The 19,738-nt window shown below is 30.0% G+C and overlaps 1 protein-coding gene across 1 annotated transcript in view; it reads right to left on the bottom strand.

The window, feature by feature from the left end:
- LOC121115632 (glutamate receptor ionotropic, NMDA 2B) overlaps positions 1–19,738 on the bottom strand; it is a 119,319-nt gene that overhangs the window by 78,520 nt on the left and 21,061 nt on the right. Inside the window, exon 2 of the mRNA XM_040709714.2 lies at positions 9,690–10,346. Coding sequence (XP_040565648.1) covers positions 9,690–10,275 — 586 coding nt within the window. The 5' untranslated portion in view covers positions 10,276–10,346. The remainder of the gene's footprint in view (positions 1–9,689; positions 10,347–19,738) is intronic.

Below are 19,738 nucleotides of genomic sequence, written 5' to 3' on the forward strand. Positions count from 1 at the left end.
GTACTCGCAACCATAAAGAATTGTAGCTAAAAAAACATTAGAAAGTGGTTATTCTTGTTTGAAAATGAAAGGTGACAACTTTCCTCGTGCACAGCCCAACTACCGTGGATATACTCCAACATTGTAAAATTATTTCCTCATAAAACATCTTGTAAAATATGACATTCTAGAGATATATAAAATACAAAAGCAAAAAAAGCCTTTAACCGTTTTTGATAGAACATACATACACCGGGATCTGACAAGTTTCCGGCCTAACAAAGATACAATACGTTTTTTTCTGAATTTCTATCTTTCAAAATAGTCTTCTTGTAAGTCTACACACTTCTTTCAGTGATATTTCCTTCTTTGTAATCCTTCAAACAGTACACAGAGCATTTCTCCACAAAATAATTGTCCACAAGACACTTTTTTTTTATAGCTCATTTACCCCGAGTTGGATTGACTTAGACGCGTCACATTTTAATACAACTAGCCTTTATATGTCTCTTATTCTTTGAATGAATTTGAAGGGCGCAGTATTAATAATAAAAATTCAATGACAGCTCGAAGCTGGATTTTCTCCATTTTCACAAAAACGCTCATATCAACTCATTTAAACAACTGTTACATAAGAACTGCTCGTCCAAAATTGGTAAAACTTGTTGAGTAACTATCTACAGATGCTAGATAGATGTGAATAACCTTTATTTAAGAGCGCTACCATCTTCACGTTGAGGTGGGAAACTTTTTGGAACATCCTCATATATGTTGTACATAGGAATCTAAAATACATATATGTAAGTATATGTATATTTATTTAATATTTAATGGTAATAACGTTTGTTAATTACAGTGTAGGTTTTATATTTTATTACACATATATATTAAATGTGCCAAGGAACATTTTGAAACTTTATAAGCTGTATTTAAAATAATGAATGTTTAAAAGGAATAAAAAACTATACACATTCTGTATTTTATGTAGGCTTCCAATTCGAAGCTTTTACATTTATTTGGAAAAAATGGGTTTTTGTAAAAGAATGAAAAATCTTACTACTACTTCTTAACGTAGTCTTGTAGTATATGTAACTTTTAGGAGAACGTAAGGAAGAATAACTAATTCCTAAATATATGAATAGGTATGTGATATAGGTGAAAATCCCGGCGAGCGTAATTTAAAAGAAAGTATAACTAGATAATCTACAAAATATTTATAATATCAATGTTATTAGAAAGAACGACACATCAAATTAATCCTGTTTTCTGTCAGTGGATATGCCCTTTCTTAATGTAAACATATTTTCCTAACGTTTTCTCAGACGTGGTTGGGATTTTGCCCTTTTTTACATCTCTCAATATGAAAAATGTATTATTTTCTAAGGAAGTAGCCCCATATATATATATATATAATCAATTACATCAGATTAAACATCAGGACTCTACTTACTAGAGAACAAGGACTACTGGTATATGAAATTCAGACCTAATTTTCAGTAATGCATATATTTTATTTAGTTCTCAAATATTAAAACGAACTACTATTTGATATAATATAATAAAAATTATATTGTTTTGATACATTATTAAGAATATTTAATAATTTTATCCAGGAGTTATTTATTGAGCCAAGACATAAGTTTAATCCAATCTCTTTATTTAAGTGATTAAAGTTGTTTGTATTATCGGGAAAGAAAGTTTATTATTTACTAGATTGTATATTTTCATAAAAACAATATTTTTTAAAGAACTATATCAGCATTTTAAATTAGTATTCATCCATCTCTTGCACTCCCTAATGACGTCTTCTCGCCCAGAACGTGATTTTTTTTGTTTAAAACTACATGCCGGTTACAAAATAAATACACCCCCTCAAATTTTTATTTCAAGTCCTGGTATAGAGATCTTTTATTAAAATTTATATATTTAATAGTTTATATTATTCATGTTTTATTTCGATAATCATCTAATATTTCCAGTAGTTATTTTGTTATATTTTATCGTTTTAAGTTGACTGTGATTTAGGATTGTTTCTTTTTATTTTATATATGAAGATAGTCATTGTATGTATTGCAATATTTTGTTGGCAAAGTTATAAAGAAAAAAAAAATTAAATTTATTCTGACAATGTTAAAATATGTTTGAGAATCATATTATATCTGCTTTTTCACAAACTTTAAAAAAAAAAAAACATTTATATATAAATTGATTCATAATAATAATTAAATTATTTCTTGGACTTTAGAATCTACATCTCCTGTGATTTGAAATTTAAGAGAAATATATAATACATTATAAAGAAGGCCAATCGAATCCTGGGAATTATTAAAAGAATTTCCAAAACTCGTAACCGTTTGTTTATGGCAAAACTATATAAATTTTGTGTCATCCCGATTTTCATATACAGATCTGAGATCTGGAATCCTTCAAAAAACTACTTGATTGATTCCTTAGAAAAGGTGCAAGCCAGATTTGTGTGTTTTTTCCCCTTCATCGGAAGATAACGAAAACTACGAATGCAAAATCAAACGTCATATATAAGTGGTGATAGTTGATCAAGTAATCACATTCGTTTCCTACCATTTTTAACTAGTTTAGACACATTAACAATTTTATAACGTCACAAAATAAATAAAATGAGTAAACTATTTTATGAGCAAGATATGTAACGACAAGGTGAATCATTCATCTTTTTTATACCTTGCTAGGCAGACTTGACCTAAGGAATATAAATTTAATTTATTCTTACTTAGAGTGAAGGAACTCCGGCGATATGTGTAGTTTGTCTCTTATATTGGTAAGATTTACACTTAATATGTCACAAAATTGGGAGTGTTTTTCGATTTTTTTCTCTTCAAAACAGTATGTTTGATATATTGTCTCTCTAACTATCTTGGATATCAGTAGTGATGAGAAAAAAGTGTCATTTCAGGTCAGTATAAAAATCACGCCTAGAAGAATATTTTTCAAAATATGAGGGACATCATATATACTTATATGATTTTGAGCTTTAAATAATGAAGCAAATATTAATTTGCTCTGTTATCTGAAAGTAACTGATATCTAATTCATTTTAGAATATTCGTACAAGAATGAAACTTCCAGTAGAATGTGTATTTTAATTTTTTTTTTGGCAGGAACTATAATGGTGAAACATATTTGAATAAAAGATGTGTTATTACGGAAATTAAGAAAGAATGATCACAGCTGCAACAAAAAGAAGTATATAATACAATTTGCCAACACCATAACCTTTTGTAGTAATTCACTCTTTATAGAAAAGGTTCTTTCTTCTATAACTTTTAGAATCACAAAATACGTAAAATTGAATAAATCTCTTAACATAAAAATCTTAGTCTTATGTTTGTCATAAATATGACATATAAAAGATGCTTTTAAAATATAGGACATTTGAAAGACAGGACCTATGTTCAGTTTATCCAATATGTATATATTTTTGCCAACCTTTTATTTTATTTTTTTGATCACATGAACTGATCTAAATCTATAATGGAATTAGTTATCTTATTATTTATATGCAAAATGACTATGTGTGGTTTTTAAAGGAAAATAAAAATATATTCATAGAAGAGGGAGGGAGAAAAGGCCAAGAGAAGGTATCTAAGGCCAAACCAAAGAATGTTCAAATCCTATCTTATTCTTTCTCCTCGGATATATTTATTAAGAGTGACAAAATTACCATGATATAGTAGAATCCTCTATATTTCGAGTTCATAAAAATTTCCTTGGAGCCGTTTACAATCCCATCTACAGGAGTTTTAAACGGCTTGTGTGAGCTTTTTACTACCTACAGTGATACAACCATACTTAATATTATATTATATAGATTAGTTAATGTTTTAGTGATTAAAATTGATGACATAGAAAGTCCACTTTGGATTATTTTAATTAAAAGATTAACACACAGTTTAAATAGAATCGGATAATTAACGACTCCATCAACACTATGTATAATTATAATTTCATAAAATATTTACGGTAAACAAAATAAAACTAAAATATGAATATAGTAAGTAATTACCATTTGTTAGGGTAATAATTTTTTTTCTTAATTGTACGCAGCCATTAAGCGAAACACTTGATACATAATAACATTAATTTTAAGAGGGGGATATTAATTTATACATTAAAAATTACATTTACATATTTAGATGTAATTACATATGTATATTGTACAATATAAATACATATTTTAGTTGTGAAGTAAAAGTTGAAGAAACATGCTGTTTCTAATTTAAGTGTAAGTATATTCGTAACCCCGTTTCACTTAATTTCAAAGGGGATATAAAAACATCTTTATATTCATTAAAACCATATTTAATTGAAGATTTTGTATAATAATAATAAAAAAAGGTTAATAGTAAAAACGAAACAGAGAATGTTAAGAAAGAAAAAAGATGGCTACTGGTAAAATTCTAGAAAATATGAAATGACAGTATAGTTTAAAAATGTTTAGGCTACTTTGATAACTTAAATAGTCTTCGGGAGAATAATAAATTAGCAGTCGTGACGTTTTATTAGATTAGCATTGGCATGCATTGTGAGGAGGAATAAATACAAATACAACTCCGTGAATATGAGCAAGCAACATTTATAATTCCCTAAGAAATCATCTTAGAAACTGACTGTCTTTCATGATCACGTGTGATCATGTAGTGATGGGGCAATTAATCGGCATCCAGTACTTTTTTTGGAATTTGATTCTGCATTACGAAAATAAGGTGTTATTTCTGATTCTCTTATTCCAGTATTATTATTTATGACAATTATTTAGCTATTTATTACAGACGATTCTAAGTAATTAAAACAATTATGAAATATTCCCATCAAGATACAAAAAATGACCATTTGAATTTATGATTTTAGTCTTATAATCTTATAAAATATTAAATCATTACAATTGATTGTCATAAAATGGTCAAAGACTTAGACGAAACAATTTTTTGTAAATGTATGGCATGTTGTTTCATATTTGGTGCTATAAGGAACGTTTTTAAACGTCTAGAATTATCGTAATGCGCCGGCTCATCCGTTAGACTCATTAGTATTCCTGTAAAATTGGTCGAGCTACAGGTGAGTAGCATCACCTCTCGTTTTTTAATTATTACACTCTAACTCGTGATTGATTTGTGTAAGATTTAAAATACTATATAGAATGTTATTAATGATATCAGAAACGGATTTATAATATGCTCGGAATTTTTTTTTTTTGAAATTGTACTATTTCTACATTTTACTTAGATACTATCTTTTCAAGAATTAACATTCACAACTTATGAGAAAGAAAATACATTTCAGATTGGAAACACAAAAAGTATCGGGTTCGTCTAAAATCATATTTTTTATAACTCTTAGTAGTAGAGTAGGCTGCCATTTAACCAAGAATGGGTAAACTTTTCAGTCTAATGACCAAATTAAGGAAATCATAAATTTTGTAAGCAGTTAGAAAAACAAATTTTAAAAGTTGTATTAATTATGTAAACATCTAAAAAAAAATCTAAATCCATCTGTACTATATATTTAAACAGTAGCAACTCTCTTATCTTTATTCTCAAAATATAGATCAATTTTTGAAACTAGGGATATCAATTTTTGAATTTCCATAACGTTTTTTATAGTAAATTTCAATTTAATAAACTGATTATTTACAAAGTTATTTAGAAAGGTTTATTCTCCATATATGCATTACATGTCTATAAAAGGCAACATTAAAATTCTGTTAGGATAATAAGTTGAAATATTGTTGGACCGTGGTACTTAATGTGACTTCGATATTGCCTTTTAAATAAAATGGATCTTTATTTATTGTGATGGTCAATATTGTCTACCATAAATACAATTTGCAGCACACCCAAAGAGTAAAAAAGGATTAAATGATAGAGATTGAGGTATTGAGGAAGTTGTCGAAAAATAAAAATATGATTCCCACTCAATATTGAGAAAAATATTTCTACCTTGCTTTTGTGTAAACGGGTCACATTTTGCAATGATCTTTTTTAAGTTAAACATAAAAGTATTTGAATCTTGAAAAATTTAATGAGATTTTTCTATCGAAATTATTCAGAATATTGTATAATTTGCTAAAAATAAGAAAAAGAAAAAGAATGACTAATCTTTGAAAAAGAAATAAAGAAAAATAAGGAGGTGATCCTGGAGAGTTACTTTTTTTTTCTCAAACATAAAAAAAGTATCAGGCACAAATATAACATTAAACAATAATATAAGTAAATATAGGTAAATGGAAATTTAATACTTCATCTTTGTGTGTAATTAGTTATTTGATGATTTATCAATATTATTCATATAATTGATCGTTTCTAATGTTCTAATAAAAACTTCAAATTAGTCGACAATTTCTTTTTGATAATGCATGAAAAGAAAGCTCGATATTGTTTTACTATGATTGATTATACAAATGGTTTTCTTAGTAAACAAGAAATCCTTAAGAAAAACATAAATTGTTAAAAACTATACAATAATGTAGGGGAGACTGGGACAGTTGCAACAAACCACTTTATTACGAACATCAAAAGCTATAATAGCACAATTTATACCCTGCCCAAAAATTGATGGTGGAATTAAAAATATCCGTTTTATATTTAAAAAGACATTATTCTTGGTCGGAATAAAATGAAATTTGGCTGATACAATCATTAGGCAATATTAAATTTTTCTGATGCAATAATTTTTGATGATTGCATCATACATCAGCATAAAAGGTATCAGAAAACACGACAGGATGTTAGATAAAATTCAACAACCGAAATGGTGAGACAGCACTCCTTAGAGACCAGGGACAAAGCTGTTGGATCAAGCCAGAGAGACGTTGCTCAAACGATACATATTCCTCTCAGTACCATTGAGAATTAGTGTAAGAAAAGGAAGGATGGACAAACCCTTGCAAATCAGAAGGGTCGAGGAAGGAAGACAAAAATTAGCACAGTTCACATACTGGGGATTTCAAACTATTTGACCAAAAAGAGGCGATCCCCAAGGAAACTTGCAACAAGATTGATTTTAATGGGCTATCCAATATCCAAGTCATCTGTCCACAACTACCTCAATCCCTCTTTAAATGCTTTACCATACAAACCTCGTCTGCACCCCAAACTTTCAGAAAACTAAAGGAAGGCCCGGCTTCAATTCTGTCGTGAGCGGGCACACTGGACTGCAGATGACTGGAAATGTATCCTCTTTAGTGATGAAAGTCCATTTGAGCTATTTCAGGCCCAAATTCCCAAACGGACCGGGGTTGGGCAAGAGATAAGGGAGATGTGGAACTCACTCCAACTATGAAATATTCTCAGGTTTGGGCAGTTATCAGCAACCAGGTAGTGTCAGATCTTCACTTGATTCCACACAAACAAACTGTGACAGCCGAGTACTACGTAACGGAGATCCTCGCAAGTCTGTGATGTCAACTTTGTATCGTACTGAAGAAACTGGACCTCCTTTGAAGAGGAAACTTTTGTCTGCCACATCAAGAACCATTTTCCAGCAGGATGGTGCCCCTGGTCACCACTCCAATAAGGCACAAAAGAGGCACTTGACCTGGCAACAGTACTAATTTGTCTCCCATTGAAAATTTGTGAGCCTTGGTCCAGAGGGAACTCAATCAAAATACACCAGTAACTTCAGAGGATGAACTTTTGTCACTAAAAACTGACAAAAGCTAAGGAAAAATTTCTCCAGATACTTTGAATAATTTTTATGAAGGGATGCCAAAACGCATAAAAAAATGTAATAAACTTAAAGGTCGTCATATTCGGAAGTAAATAAAGTTTTTTTGCCAAAAACATTAGTTGTTTAGGTTATTTCATTATTTTTTTTTAAAAACCACCATCAATTTTTGGACATACTGTATATCACAATTGTTCAATATATTGCAGATTATTGTAAAAAAATGAATATTTTTTGTCACTCTCTCTTGAAAATAGTGGACAAGAACTAATTTAAGGGTTTGAAAGTATTCATCCATTTTTGTTATAATTACCAGTAAAAAAAAGTCAGTTAGTTATTTTGAATGAATACATTTTTCTCAATTTCTAACCAAAAAATCTTTGATTTTGATCAAATAAAAAAATATATATATTTACTTAGAAATGGACAAGAATTCCAGTGTCAAAAAATCAGAAAACTTTGACCATGCATTTAACTCATTGGTCATTATAGGGGTAAGATTTTGAATTGAACCTACGCGTATTAAGTTCAAAATAATAATTCATTCTGAACTATTAAAATCCAAATTTTTTTTTTCTCAAGAAGCTTCGTCTGATATTGTGATGTTTATTCATTAAAACCTCAAAAATCATTATTTGTTTTATTTGGTAGATTGGGAGTTTAAGTATTGTTTTAACTGAATAATGAAATATTGTTAGTATCTTATTTCTCAAGGTGATAAAAATGATACATTTTAGGTACAAATGGTATTTATAGTTAAGTAAACTATAACTCTATTTAAATATAATCGCCTTAATAGATTATTTTCTGGTTGTTATGCAATCAATCTAGATTAAATAATAGAAGGACCTGCAAGTAATTATAAAAACTACTCATGTATCACTAGGGCTAACTGAGTTAATAAAAGACGTTGTTTCAAAATCACCTTCATTTTTTATTTATTATAGTCCATTACCGGAACTCTCTCAAAACCTTCATATTGTGAGTTAAAAGTTATTTGGACTTATCTCGAACACAAAAACGTATTTGAAGTTAGAAGTCTTTATTGAAAACATGCAATTGGCCCATATTACCCCATGCTCAAAGTAATACAGGCTACAAAAGTTGCATAAGCATAAATGAAACTAGATTAATTTATTGTTTTTATGTATATAGTAATAAGGTTGTAATGCATAAAAGGGGTTATATGATTGATAAAATGACTTACATAGCACATATACCTTGGGATACATGTCTTTGTTAGGCTTCATATACGTCTACACCTACTACATTGCAAAGTTAGACAAATATATGCCAAAATTTAAAATAGTGCCCACTCTAGATGAACCTCCTACAAATTGAGGATTTAGAAGCCTGATGACAATATCAAAAACATTCATAAAGTCATTAACAATAGTACCCCAATTAGTGGGTCTCATATTACTCATTAGAGGCCTTTCATATATTTTATTATATTACTAAAAAAATTATCATCTTAGAAGCTCATCCTTATTACCACATAGTTTTTCACATTGTATTCTATGTCTACTATTTTACCTTTGTTTGCACAATAAATTTAACACACTAATAGAATGCAATTAAATAAATTATGAAATATGTGCAAAAAAGGTAAAAATAAGACATACATACATGACTCGCACAATTACGTTGAATGTAATACAAATTTTGCCACCTACGACACAGTATAGTTTTTATTTTAAGCGGGATATCAACTCTAACATAGTCAATTTGTTAACCAATTTGTCTCATCTATAAATATGAGTTACAACGCATGATTTGATGTACTAACGTCAACTTTAAAAATTGTTAACTAATGTATCATTAATGGGATGTTATTCTAGGGAAATACTGAATTACAGCTCCTGGAAATATAATAAAATAAGAAAGGAAGAACTTGCTAGTTTGCCAAGCTCTGTTCGAAATGTATATTTATTTGGTTAAAACATATATTAAATGTTTTACTGTAAGATAAATTATGTAATATCAAAGATGGTGGAATAATTTCCTACCTGCTGGTGGTGGTGAAACTTCCATATGTGCAAAATTAATTGCATCAAATTGATCTTCGAGTAGAAATAATCCAGATTTCCAATCAAAGTTATATCTACTACTAACAAGTTGAAAATAGCTTAGATTTTGCGCAGAACTACTCCTCTCAATGGCAATATTTTCAATGCTACGAGCAATCACGGATTGATATCTTCTTTGTTGAAAGATTTGCTTAGGAAGAATGATGCCTACTTTGAGATCGGATTTTTTTCCATCATATGGGACTTGTGGAATTGAGTTGCGATTCCTTGAAAGATTCGTATAGGAAGTTGTTGGCGACGATGACGTTGATGCAGGATAGTAAGGTTTAGGCTGACGAAAATGAGTATTTCGGGAATCTTCCCAACCTCCAGGGTATGCTGTTGATGCAAACGGTGTCGGGGAAAAAGACTGGGGAGGGGGAGAATTTAAATGTACTTTGAAACCTCCACGGCGGCGATATCTGGAAATTGGTTTTGAAAAATTAATTTGTTGTTGTCCCTCTGTAGGTAACAAGATTGTAGTGGCGAGGAGAAGAATAGGGTAGACAATATCATGAGCAATCATTTTGTTTTAAAGAACAAATATTGTCTATTGTTTCTCTAGTTGTACAAGTTCAAATTCATGTTTGTTATCTCCTGGAAATATATATATAAAAAATTATTAATAAAATATATTAATGTAAATTCCTTTTAAAATATCAATAATAATTCTTCATTTAAAATGTTAGATCTTATCCTACTGATTTATTCATTGTATAAGATTGATTAATTTAATACATATTTATTGACTTATAAATACAGATTGCCCAATAATTAGGAATGTTACAATTTAGAAAACAATAGTTTTGATACTGGTATTGGTATTAAAAAGTTATTAACATATATTTAATGAGAAAATATGGGAGGAAGTGAGGAATAAAAATTTATATATCTGCTCCATGTTCCATTTTTAAAAGAACACATTTAAACTAAAATTGTATTTGAAAGTCCTCCCATGGGAAATTTCCCAAATATATCAACAGGGATATGTCCATCCACAAAACGTCAGTTTTAACAGATTATTAACCGCTTTAACATTTGTACAAATATTGCTAGAATGCCTGGTCAAGAACGAAAGAAAAATATTATGACAAAGGCTGTCATGAAGACCATCAAAGATCAGATTGTACAAAATTCTCACTGTATGATCGGAGAGATGGCTAAGGACATCTATCTATATATTAGCAACAATTATTATTATATAAAAATGTACCATGGACAAAGTCAAATTCTAGAAGGAGAAACATTAGATAAATGACAATATACAGAAGAAAAACATCTCCCTATCAAAATGTCTCCTCCACGTCATAAATTTAAGCCCACTATTGATTTTCTTTTTTGACGATTAGTTATTCAGGGATGATGGAGTCTCTAATAGTCGGAGTGACAGATAAATAACAGCCAAGGTACGTGACAAAATTAATTTTACTTTTAAAACTAAGTCTAATCTGATATCTTTTGAAACTTTCCCACAGGAGGACATTTTAACAAGAAGTTTTGTATTTAATTCCATTTAGGTCAAACAATATTTTTTCATAAACAAATCTCAAAGTACGTTATTATCAAGGAAACTCATCAATAACTAAGCTTGCTTCCACTTATTAAACTACAGTCAAATCCAAATAAAGGAAATTGCTTTTCTTCTAATGAAAAGTTGACTATATCGGAACTATATATATAAAATTGGATACTAAATAATCTAAACAAGCAAAGTTGTACTATTAAGATGAAATATAAATTTGTTTCTGTTATTAAAAGTATCCTTGGGGACGATCACTCATGATATGTATTCGTATTGATTGAAAAGAAATGCGAAATGAATTTAAAAAGAAACATAGGGAGAAAAATATGGTGTCAGCTTATGATTTCTACCTTTAAAAAAGTAAAGATACTCGTGAAAATTCTTCATTCTATTTTTTTATTAGACTCATGAATTCCTATGAAGGTGATAATAAAAAAAAGTTGACATTATGCAGATTAGTTATTCATTTTTCTTCTGCAAAGTATTTCATGTTGATAGTAAAAATTGATATCTGAGAGAATGTTGATTATAAGTATATTGTTATTATATGCTATTGTGGAATATTCGGATTTGTCTGTATGTTACTATAAATACATGTTGCTTTAAATATAGAATATGGGGTATATTACTGATCCCAATTTAGATTCATATATTTTTAGTAGTTGATAAAAAAGATATAAATAACTTTTTTAATTAACTTAAGTAAAATCCATAAAAACAATCCAATTTTAGAATAAGTAAAGAATGTAAATCATTGTTCTTTAGAGCAAGTTAATATACTGGGTAGGGCAGAAAAATGTGCACTCGAGAGATGGATTTAGAAAAGACATCAATAATTTTATATATTCAATAATAAGCAAAAAAATAATGCTGAAAAAACATGAAGAAAAGGTTTTTGCATAACTTTTTTCAGTCAATATAGCCATATTAATTATCAATCAAAAGCTTTTCACGTCGCCTGAAGACTATATAGGAGTTGATGAAAAACTCCTCCGACAAGTTGTCCCATGCAGCCACAATGGAGGACTTCAGTGAGTCGACATTTGGGTGTGAGGTCCTATACGTTTCCCTCTCCAATGTGTCCCATATAAAAAAGTCCAATCTGGTGAGGAAGGGCCCATATTTCTTTCAACCAGAATCGAGCAGTATTATCTCTGCAGAAATTTTGGTAATTAGCCGACGTGTGAAAAGGGGCACATTCCTGTGTCCTCAAATAGTTACTCTCCGGGTAGTTGGTCTTCAGCCATGTCAAGATTGTGTACCTAAGCACCTAATAGTAGGCTTCCTGGCCAATTTTCTGTCCAGCCTTGAAAAAGAGAGGAGGTATCTTCTTTCTGTCAAAGGCCATAACGCGGAGGACCATTGTTTTTACCGGATATTTGGTGGCATACACCCCTTGGACCTGTTCTTTTGTTTTTTTATTGTTTTTTTATCCAGCAGTTATTCCAGGGGCTGTGGAATTGATTAAATGTAAAAATCTTCTTGTATGAGAAAATTTTCACAATTGACCAATTTGCCTTGATCCATGTGAGGATTTTCTTGTACCTCTCAAGCCTCCTGACTTACAATTCCTCAGTCAAAAAGTAGTGTGGGGGCCTTGTGAGAGAAACTAATTCAAAACTGTTTTATAGCCCTCTCTATGGTCCTAAAAGCCACAGAGAAGTCGTTGGCAAGATTATTCATCAAATTAACTGGAGTTTCCTTTATATTCTTCTCCAAACATAACAAGAACTTTGTATCCTTTTTTAAATGATGCTCATTCATTTCCTAACATCCTTTTTCCATCTTGGTCAACTTAAAAACAAGTCTCCTGGAATACTCAACAATGTCCATACTCTTCGTCACATCAACTCCAGCATCTAGGAGATATGAAATGTTTTTCTGCCCTTCACTGTATTTTTTCTATTACAACTTTATTCAAAACTAAAAATTGGTAGGTTAGTATGCCAATTAGTATTTAATGTAATACATTAAATTTAACCTTTATAAAAATTCCGTAGGTACAAAACTGATTTTATTTTAGCAAAAAACTAATGTTAACATTTTACGTATTAGAATACAGAATACCAAAAGCATAGACTATTTAGATAAGTTTCTAATAGATTGGATCTCCATTTATCAGGTAAGTATTAGTGTATAAAAACAGGGAATAATTCAATAAGCTTAGGCTTAATTGAATCCACAATACTTACGTGCTTGTAAAATTCCTTATAATGTTTCATTAATGTCTAAGTTTGAAATCATGGGAAATGAGCAGTAACTTTAGTTAACAAATTACTGGAGAGGTTATTTTGTAATTATATAATACGAGTATATCTATATTTCCAACTCATCACTTTAAAATCAATATTGATTTTTTTTCTTGTTATCAATACTAATATCCTTAATTCAATATCGATATTATACTGATTAATGTTTCTCATTTCCCGGAAATAATCTAAAAAATATCGGGATCCTTTTAGTAAATAATTAATACATTTTAATAAAAATATTTATTTATATATTTTTGATAAATGATAATTATCTCATATTCCTCATATACTCTTAATTTCAATTTATATTATTATCACTGATAGTGTACAAGTGTTTTAAGAATCTGCATGTCTCTCTTTTTGAATTTCATATCCGATCTTACCCGCAACAAAAAACTTAAATAGTATGTTATAAAAAAACTATTTTTGCCCGTGGGGCCTTTATAATTTAAAAACAGACAACTCAACCCAAGGGATATAAGCTAACTCATTATAGGTACATATATGATAAAGATTATTAAATGAAACTTTTGTCATAAAATAATAAAATACAAGATTGTCAGAATTTAAAAAAACGTTCCATGAGATACCCATTTAAGAAACAGACCTTATTTTGAAATACTTTTATTCGGTTCGGAAAATTTATTCTCCTTATCTGAATTGAAGGACTTGGATATTTGATATTTTGGACGAAACTTATATGGTATGAGTGTAAAAACCGAAGATGAAGATATTCCTATTTTCGTAGGGGTAGAGACACTGATGGTAGATAGAAAATGAATACAGAGCTTTCAAGCCGAAGAAAGGGTTATTGTAGAAAAGAATACAATTTTGAACAATATTTCGATCGATTATCACCTACTGGCAGTACTAAAAGGTAAAGATACTAACATCGACTGATAAATATATTGCATACAAAATAGCCAAATTGCTTAATAAGCTAAAGATTGCATTAACAAAGGAATCGAAACATCTTTTAATCTAAGCCTACATACAGCAATACAAAGAACTGTATTTCAAATGAACTTTAGAATATGTTTTTTATAAATTTAGAACTGAGTTGTGTCCCTTTTTTGAAGTGCATTATACTTGGTTGGGAGGGAAGGAGGGAGAAGAAAAGATTTTAAACGATTTTATTGTATTAAAAGTGCTTGGGAGGGGAGAGTAAATAAATTTAAAAGCTCATTTTAACATTAAGTCTTTTTTGTGGAATTATTTTATCACAAAATTGTACGAAGAAAAGGTATGCTTCTTTAATTATCGAAAACTAGACATACAGTTACATGTTTTTACAGATTTTGCAGGAAAAGTCCTGGATTTTTCCTTTTGGACCTGTCGAAGGAGTATGAAGATGGTTCTCGGAATATATCTTTTGAGCTTGTGTCATCAACTATTTGACGAAGAACTTTCCTTTTTAATTGACACAACAATGTTACAAAGATTTTTAATTTGCAAAGCTCAAACGAAGAAAATTATACAAACTAGAAAGTGCGAATGTCTCAATGATTGTTGCCGCTAGTATACTTTTTTTTCTGGTTTAACTTATGCTTATATTTTGCTAGCCAATGACTACCAAGAAAATGACTGGACCCATTTGCTTAGGTAAACTCCCTAAAAATATGCTCTCTTATAGAAGAAGAGAGGAGTGACCTTATCTAGGATGGAAAGAGGTACAGTTCATCAAAAGATAGGTTTGTTAGCCTAGTAAAGAAGTGGGGTCCAGAATCTGTGTATGTAGAGGTAGCATGGATGACTCTTAATTTAAAATGGCTCCAAAAGTTAAGAAGTAGTGCAATTATATGGACTTTAAGGCTGAGAAGTCTGTATAAAGAGGAAGTTGGGAGCTTTTTCAAATGAGAGTGGTCTTGAATAACTTCTAGAAGTGACAAGGGGCTTTCTCAAATCTTATGTCTGACTCGAGGTAAAGGACCCTAGTTACCCTATTACAGCAAATGGGCATGGAAGAACCATTGAATTTTAATCGTTGCCTCAAATTGCGGGATTTTGATAAACGAGATCGATAACCATGGATAATATTAATTGGGGGTGTGAGGATCGTCCCATAAAGTTTTTGTGGAGGGATAGCAAACCATTTGTCTACCTACTGACTCCATTCTTTCTTCATTTTTTTACATGGGACATTTACCTCAAAAATAATAGTGGACGCATTGAAAATGGCAATAACTCAGAGTTTAGACAGTGGTGCATCAATTGGTAAGGAGCACTGCAGTCTTTGGCTATAACGGGGATCTCAAATCAGTATTGGGAACTCTTTCATTTCTTATTAATGAAAGTGGTTCTGATATCGAACGGCTACATCCTCACTCTATACTAAAAAATTAGCTGTGGGAAATAAATCTACTATTTTCTGTGCCTTGGTGCCTTGGCAAATTCAGAACACCTCTTCTTTCTATGTCCATCCATGTCGAAATTAATTAACAGAGTGGAGAAGATAGTACAAAAACAATGGAACTGCAGAATTACAGAGGGTGATTGGCTATTGTGAACAACATCCAGTCACCCAAAAAACAGATGTCTTGATAACAAAAATACAGTCTGTCATATACGCAGCAAGGATTAAAAAAAGGTAATAGCTCAAGGAATGGCGAAGAGATCAATATAAATGGCAGAGAGTTTTGATGAGATTGGGATGCTTGTTAAATATATAAAAAATAAGTAGTATGAAATTTGTGTATTAAACTTTTTTAATTTCGTTACTTTTTTTAAATAGTGGTTCTATAAACATTTTTATTGTTTGAAATATTGTTGGATGATTTAAGTGCAGCTTTTAATTTATTATGAGTATTTCACGTAAATTAATTAAGGTTTAAAAAAAAGAAAGAATGAATGTAAAATTATTTTGCTTTTTTAAAATTATATTTTAAGCAGAATATAAATTATGTGCATATGTTAATATCATTTATGATTAAAAAATGTTTTTAATTGAGAACCCTGCATGATCCAACAAGTTAGTCCTAATGAATAGTTATTACTCTCTTGAGTGTGAATATGTATATATTAATGATGAAGCTGAGTGATTGCTTAGAAAAAATACAAAATCAAACATAGGTCGACAAGAAGGCATATTTTTGAATAGGCTTACAAAAAATGTTAATTTTTGTATAATATGTAAAACAATACTTACCATTACTGAGAATGAGGAATAGATTATAAGTGCCTAAGAAAGAGAATTTTTTCCTAATTTTGTACATTAAAAAACATCAACAATTCATAAGTAGATACAGAAACAATAAAACATTTGAAACTTTTACAAAGTTATGTTGATCAAATCATCAATTTTCGTATTGTCTTAAGGCGTGAAACATAACTCCGAACTATATTAGTCTCAAATTACTATGAAACTACATATCTTGGAGGTCAATTTTGTGCTTAAATACACATCCAATCCATATATTAAAGTACCAAATGTAAAGTTTCACCCTTGAATAAGTTGTTTAAAATCAGTTGGCTTAGAACGCGAGCGAATTTTTTCTAATCTAATTCATCTTTTTATTTTCAGAGCTGTTATCATAGTTTGTGAAGAGATAACATCTAAATAAGTATAACGTAGTCATAATTGTGTGTGCTCAGAGTGAGATGCTCTGAGTAACAATGCTGATTTCTTTGGTAGTTATAAGTTTAAGTTTTCGTTGGCTCAGAGAACAATTGAGAATCAACTTCAGAGTAATTCCTACCTATTTCTTTGCTAGAAACGGAGGGGGATTTGTGTTTATATCCTTTCTCACAAGGCTGATTGCAGCGTGTCTGATAAAACGTCATGCCAGTTTAGTTATTCTCCTCTCAAACACGTTGACTTTTGATTTCTTTATTTTTAACTTACTGGCAGGTCATATTTTTAACAAAAAAAGGATAAGTTTTAAGATTATTATAAGCAAAATTTTTAGAAATATGGTTATCAATACTAAAAAAGATGGATGTAGAAACTTACTTGAATAACGAATTTATTAGCAACATTGAGAAACAATAAGAATCTTTTTGCAAATTATAATTGTAAGAAGGTCAACAGGATTATATAGAGGGAAAGGGCTTGGTTTTTGGCATTTTATTGAAACAAATTTCAAAACTCTATTGCAAAATACAAAAAATTTCGAAAATTAATTTTATATTAATTTATAATATAAAAAATTTTTTGGAAAAAAATTTCAAAAATTCAAAGTTATTCACAAAAAAATATATTTATTCGAAAAATCATCGAAAAAATTAAATTTTTTGCAAAAAATTTGAAAATGAGATTTGAAATATTAAATTTTTTATACAGTTAAACTGATACTTATTTTTAAGAATATTGTAGAGTAAGTTTTATAAATGATCACAGAGTTTTTAAAAAAATAAAATTCATTTTTGCAAAAATAATAAATTATTTTCCATAATTGTAACTATATTAAGCAAATACCTACTTATAAGTAAATGTATATTTGAGTTAGTCAAGATACAAATAAGTATGCAAAATTTTAAGCTCTGTATTTTCCATACTTATTGTTTATCTACGTATTATACTAAATACTTAATTTTTGTAGGGTGCTATATGTGTAGGTTTATCCCTTCAAACTAATGCTTTTGTGTTAATACAAAAATGTAATAACGTTTCCCATCTTGTTTGCTACAAAAAAAAAAAAAAAAAAGTAAAGCAAATAATAGAATAATATATTTGAGTATTTGTGAAATGATTATTTTTTCACATGCTGATTATATATTTCCCATATATTAACTTCAACATTTTCAAAAAAAAGGGTAAATCATACAATAAAGCTTAGTTAGACTAACTAATAAAAACAGTAATTTTTATCTTGCATAATAGCTTACTTTTGCATATCTATATCAATAAAGCTTGTATTCCATTTGCTGATGCCTCATGTTGGAGTGTGTGCTAAAATTCACAGAATACATGACTACTTTACCTAAGAAATAATCATGTAGAAACGAGTTACATCTATGTGACGCTTATCAATTCATTAACTCACCTCACGAAAATATTGTTTCCACAAGCTTATGCAACAACATTTTTTGTACTCTTTACAACTAGACGATTTGACTTTTAACTGGAATTTTAAAGATCCTTTCTTACTTCAAATAACTTAAACAAAGTGTTACTTAAACAAAATAGACTTTTTTGGTGGTCAACAGTTGATTTTTCTGCTTATTTTCTCTTATAAATATTCTGAGCGTTGATTAATTGAATTCAACTTGATTTTTATTAGCTCATGTTGTTATTTTAATTATTTATCACAACTTTTTAATTAAAAATAAACAGAAATCAAGGACATATATTAGATAGAAATTGACCATTTCTTCCCAACTATACAGGGTTGAAAAATTAAATCTGCTTCAACTTTGTAGCACCACCACAAACATTAATTTGTACTGTCACGGATTTTTCTGTTACTAAGGATTCTTGTAGTATTTGGTTAGTTACAAAAAATGCGCAGTGACAAATACATCTCTCTAACATGGAAAAAAGGACACTGTTTTCAATGAGAGAGATCGAAGATGCGCCGATATTTAACTTATGCTTTTTGATGATCAAACTTTTAATAACTATGAGATTTCTTCTATCCTGAAAATGCCAAAATGAACGGTAAGAAGCATCAGAACGATCCTGAGAACTGCAGGAAGGGCATGAACAATGAATTCATTAGCAAGGTCCAGGAGATCACAACCCCCATGTATAAAAATACTGCAGATTTGAATACATCACACACCACCATCATCCAGTGTGTCAAAAATGACTTGAAGTACCGGTCCTACAGGTGTCATACTGGCCAATTGCTCACTAAGAAGACCAAGGGCCTCAGATTAGTTAAATATGTGAGATTACTGAACAAGATCAATCATAAAAAAACCAACATCTTGAGGTTTTTTTCGGATAAAAATAACTTACGTTGTGACCAAATCTTCAACAGCCAGAACCACAGGTGGATAGCTTCCAAAACCCTCAATCGGCCTCGGGTCATGAATAAAAAGTTCCTGGCAAAAATAACGGTGTTCGGTGTCGTCTCAATTGAAGGCCATGTCATGCCTCCTCACATCTTCGAAGTTAGGCTTAGAGTCAACACTAGGGTCTATCTTAAGGTTCTGAAGGAGGTAGTGTTCCAGTGTATACAGCAGGTGGTTGGAAAGAGGCTATGGGCATGGGAGCAAGACTCCACCCCCGTCCATGAGGCAAATCGAATTAATAAATGTTCAGATAACGGATA

Source organism: Lepeophtheirus salmonis, chromosome 1 (assembly GCF_016086655.4).
Source record: "Lepeophtheirus salmonis chromosome 1, UVic_Lsal_1.4, whole genome shotgun sequence".
NCBI lineage: Eukaryota > Metazoa > Arthropoda > Copepoda > Siphonostomatoida > Caligidae > Lepeophtheirus > Lepeophtheirus salmonis.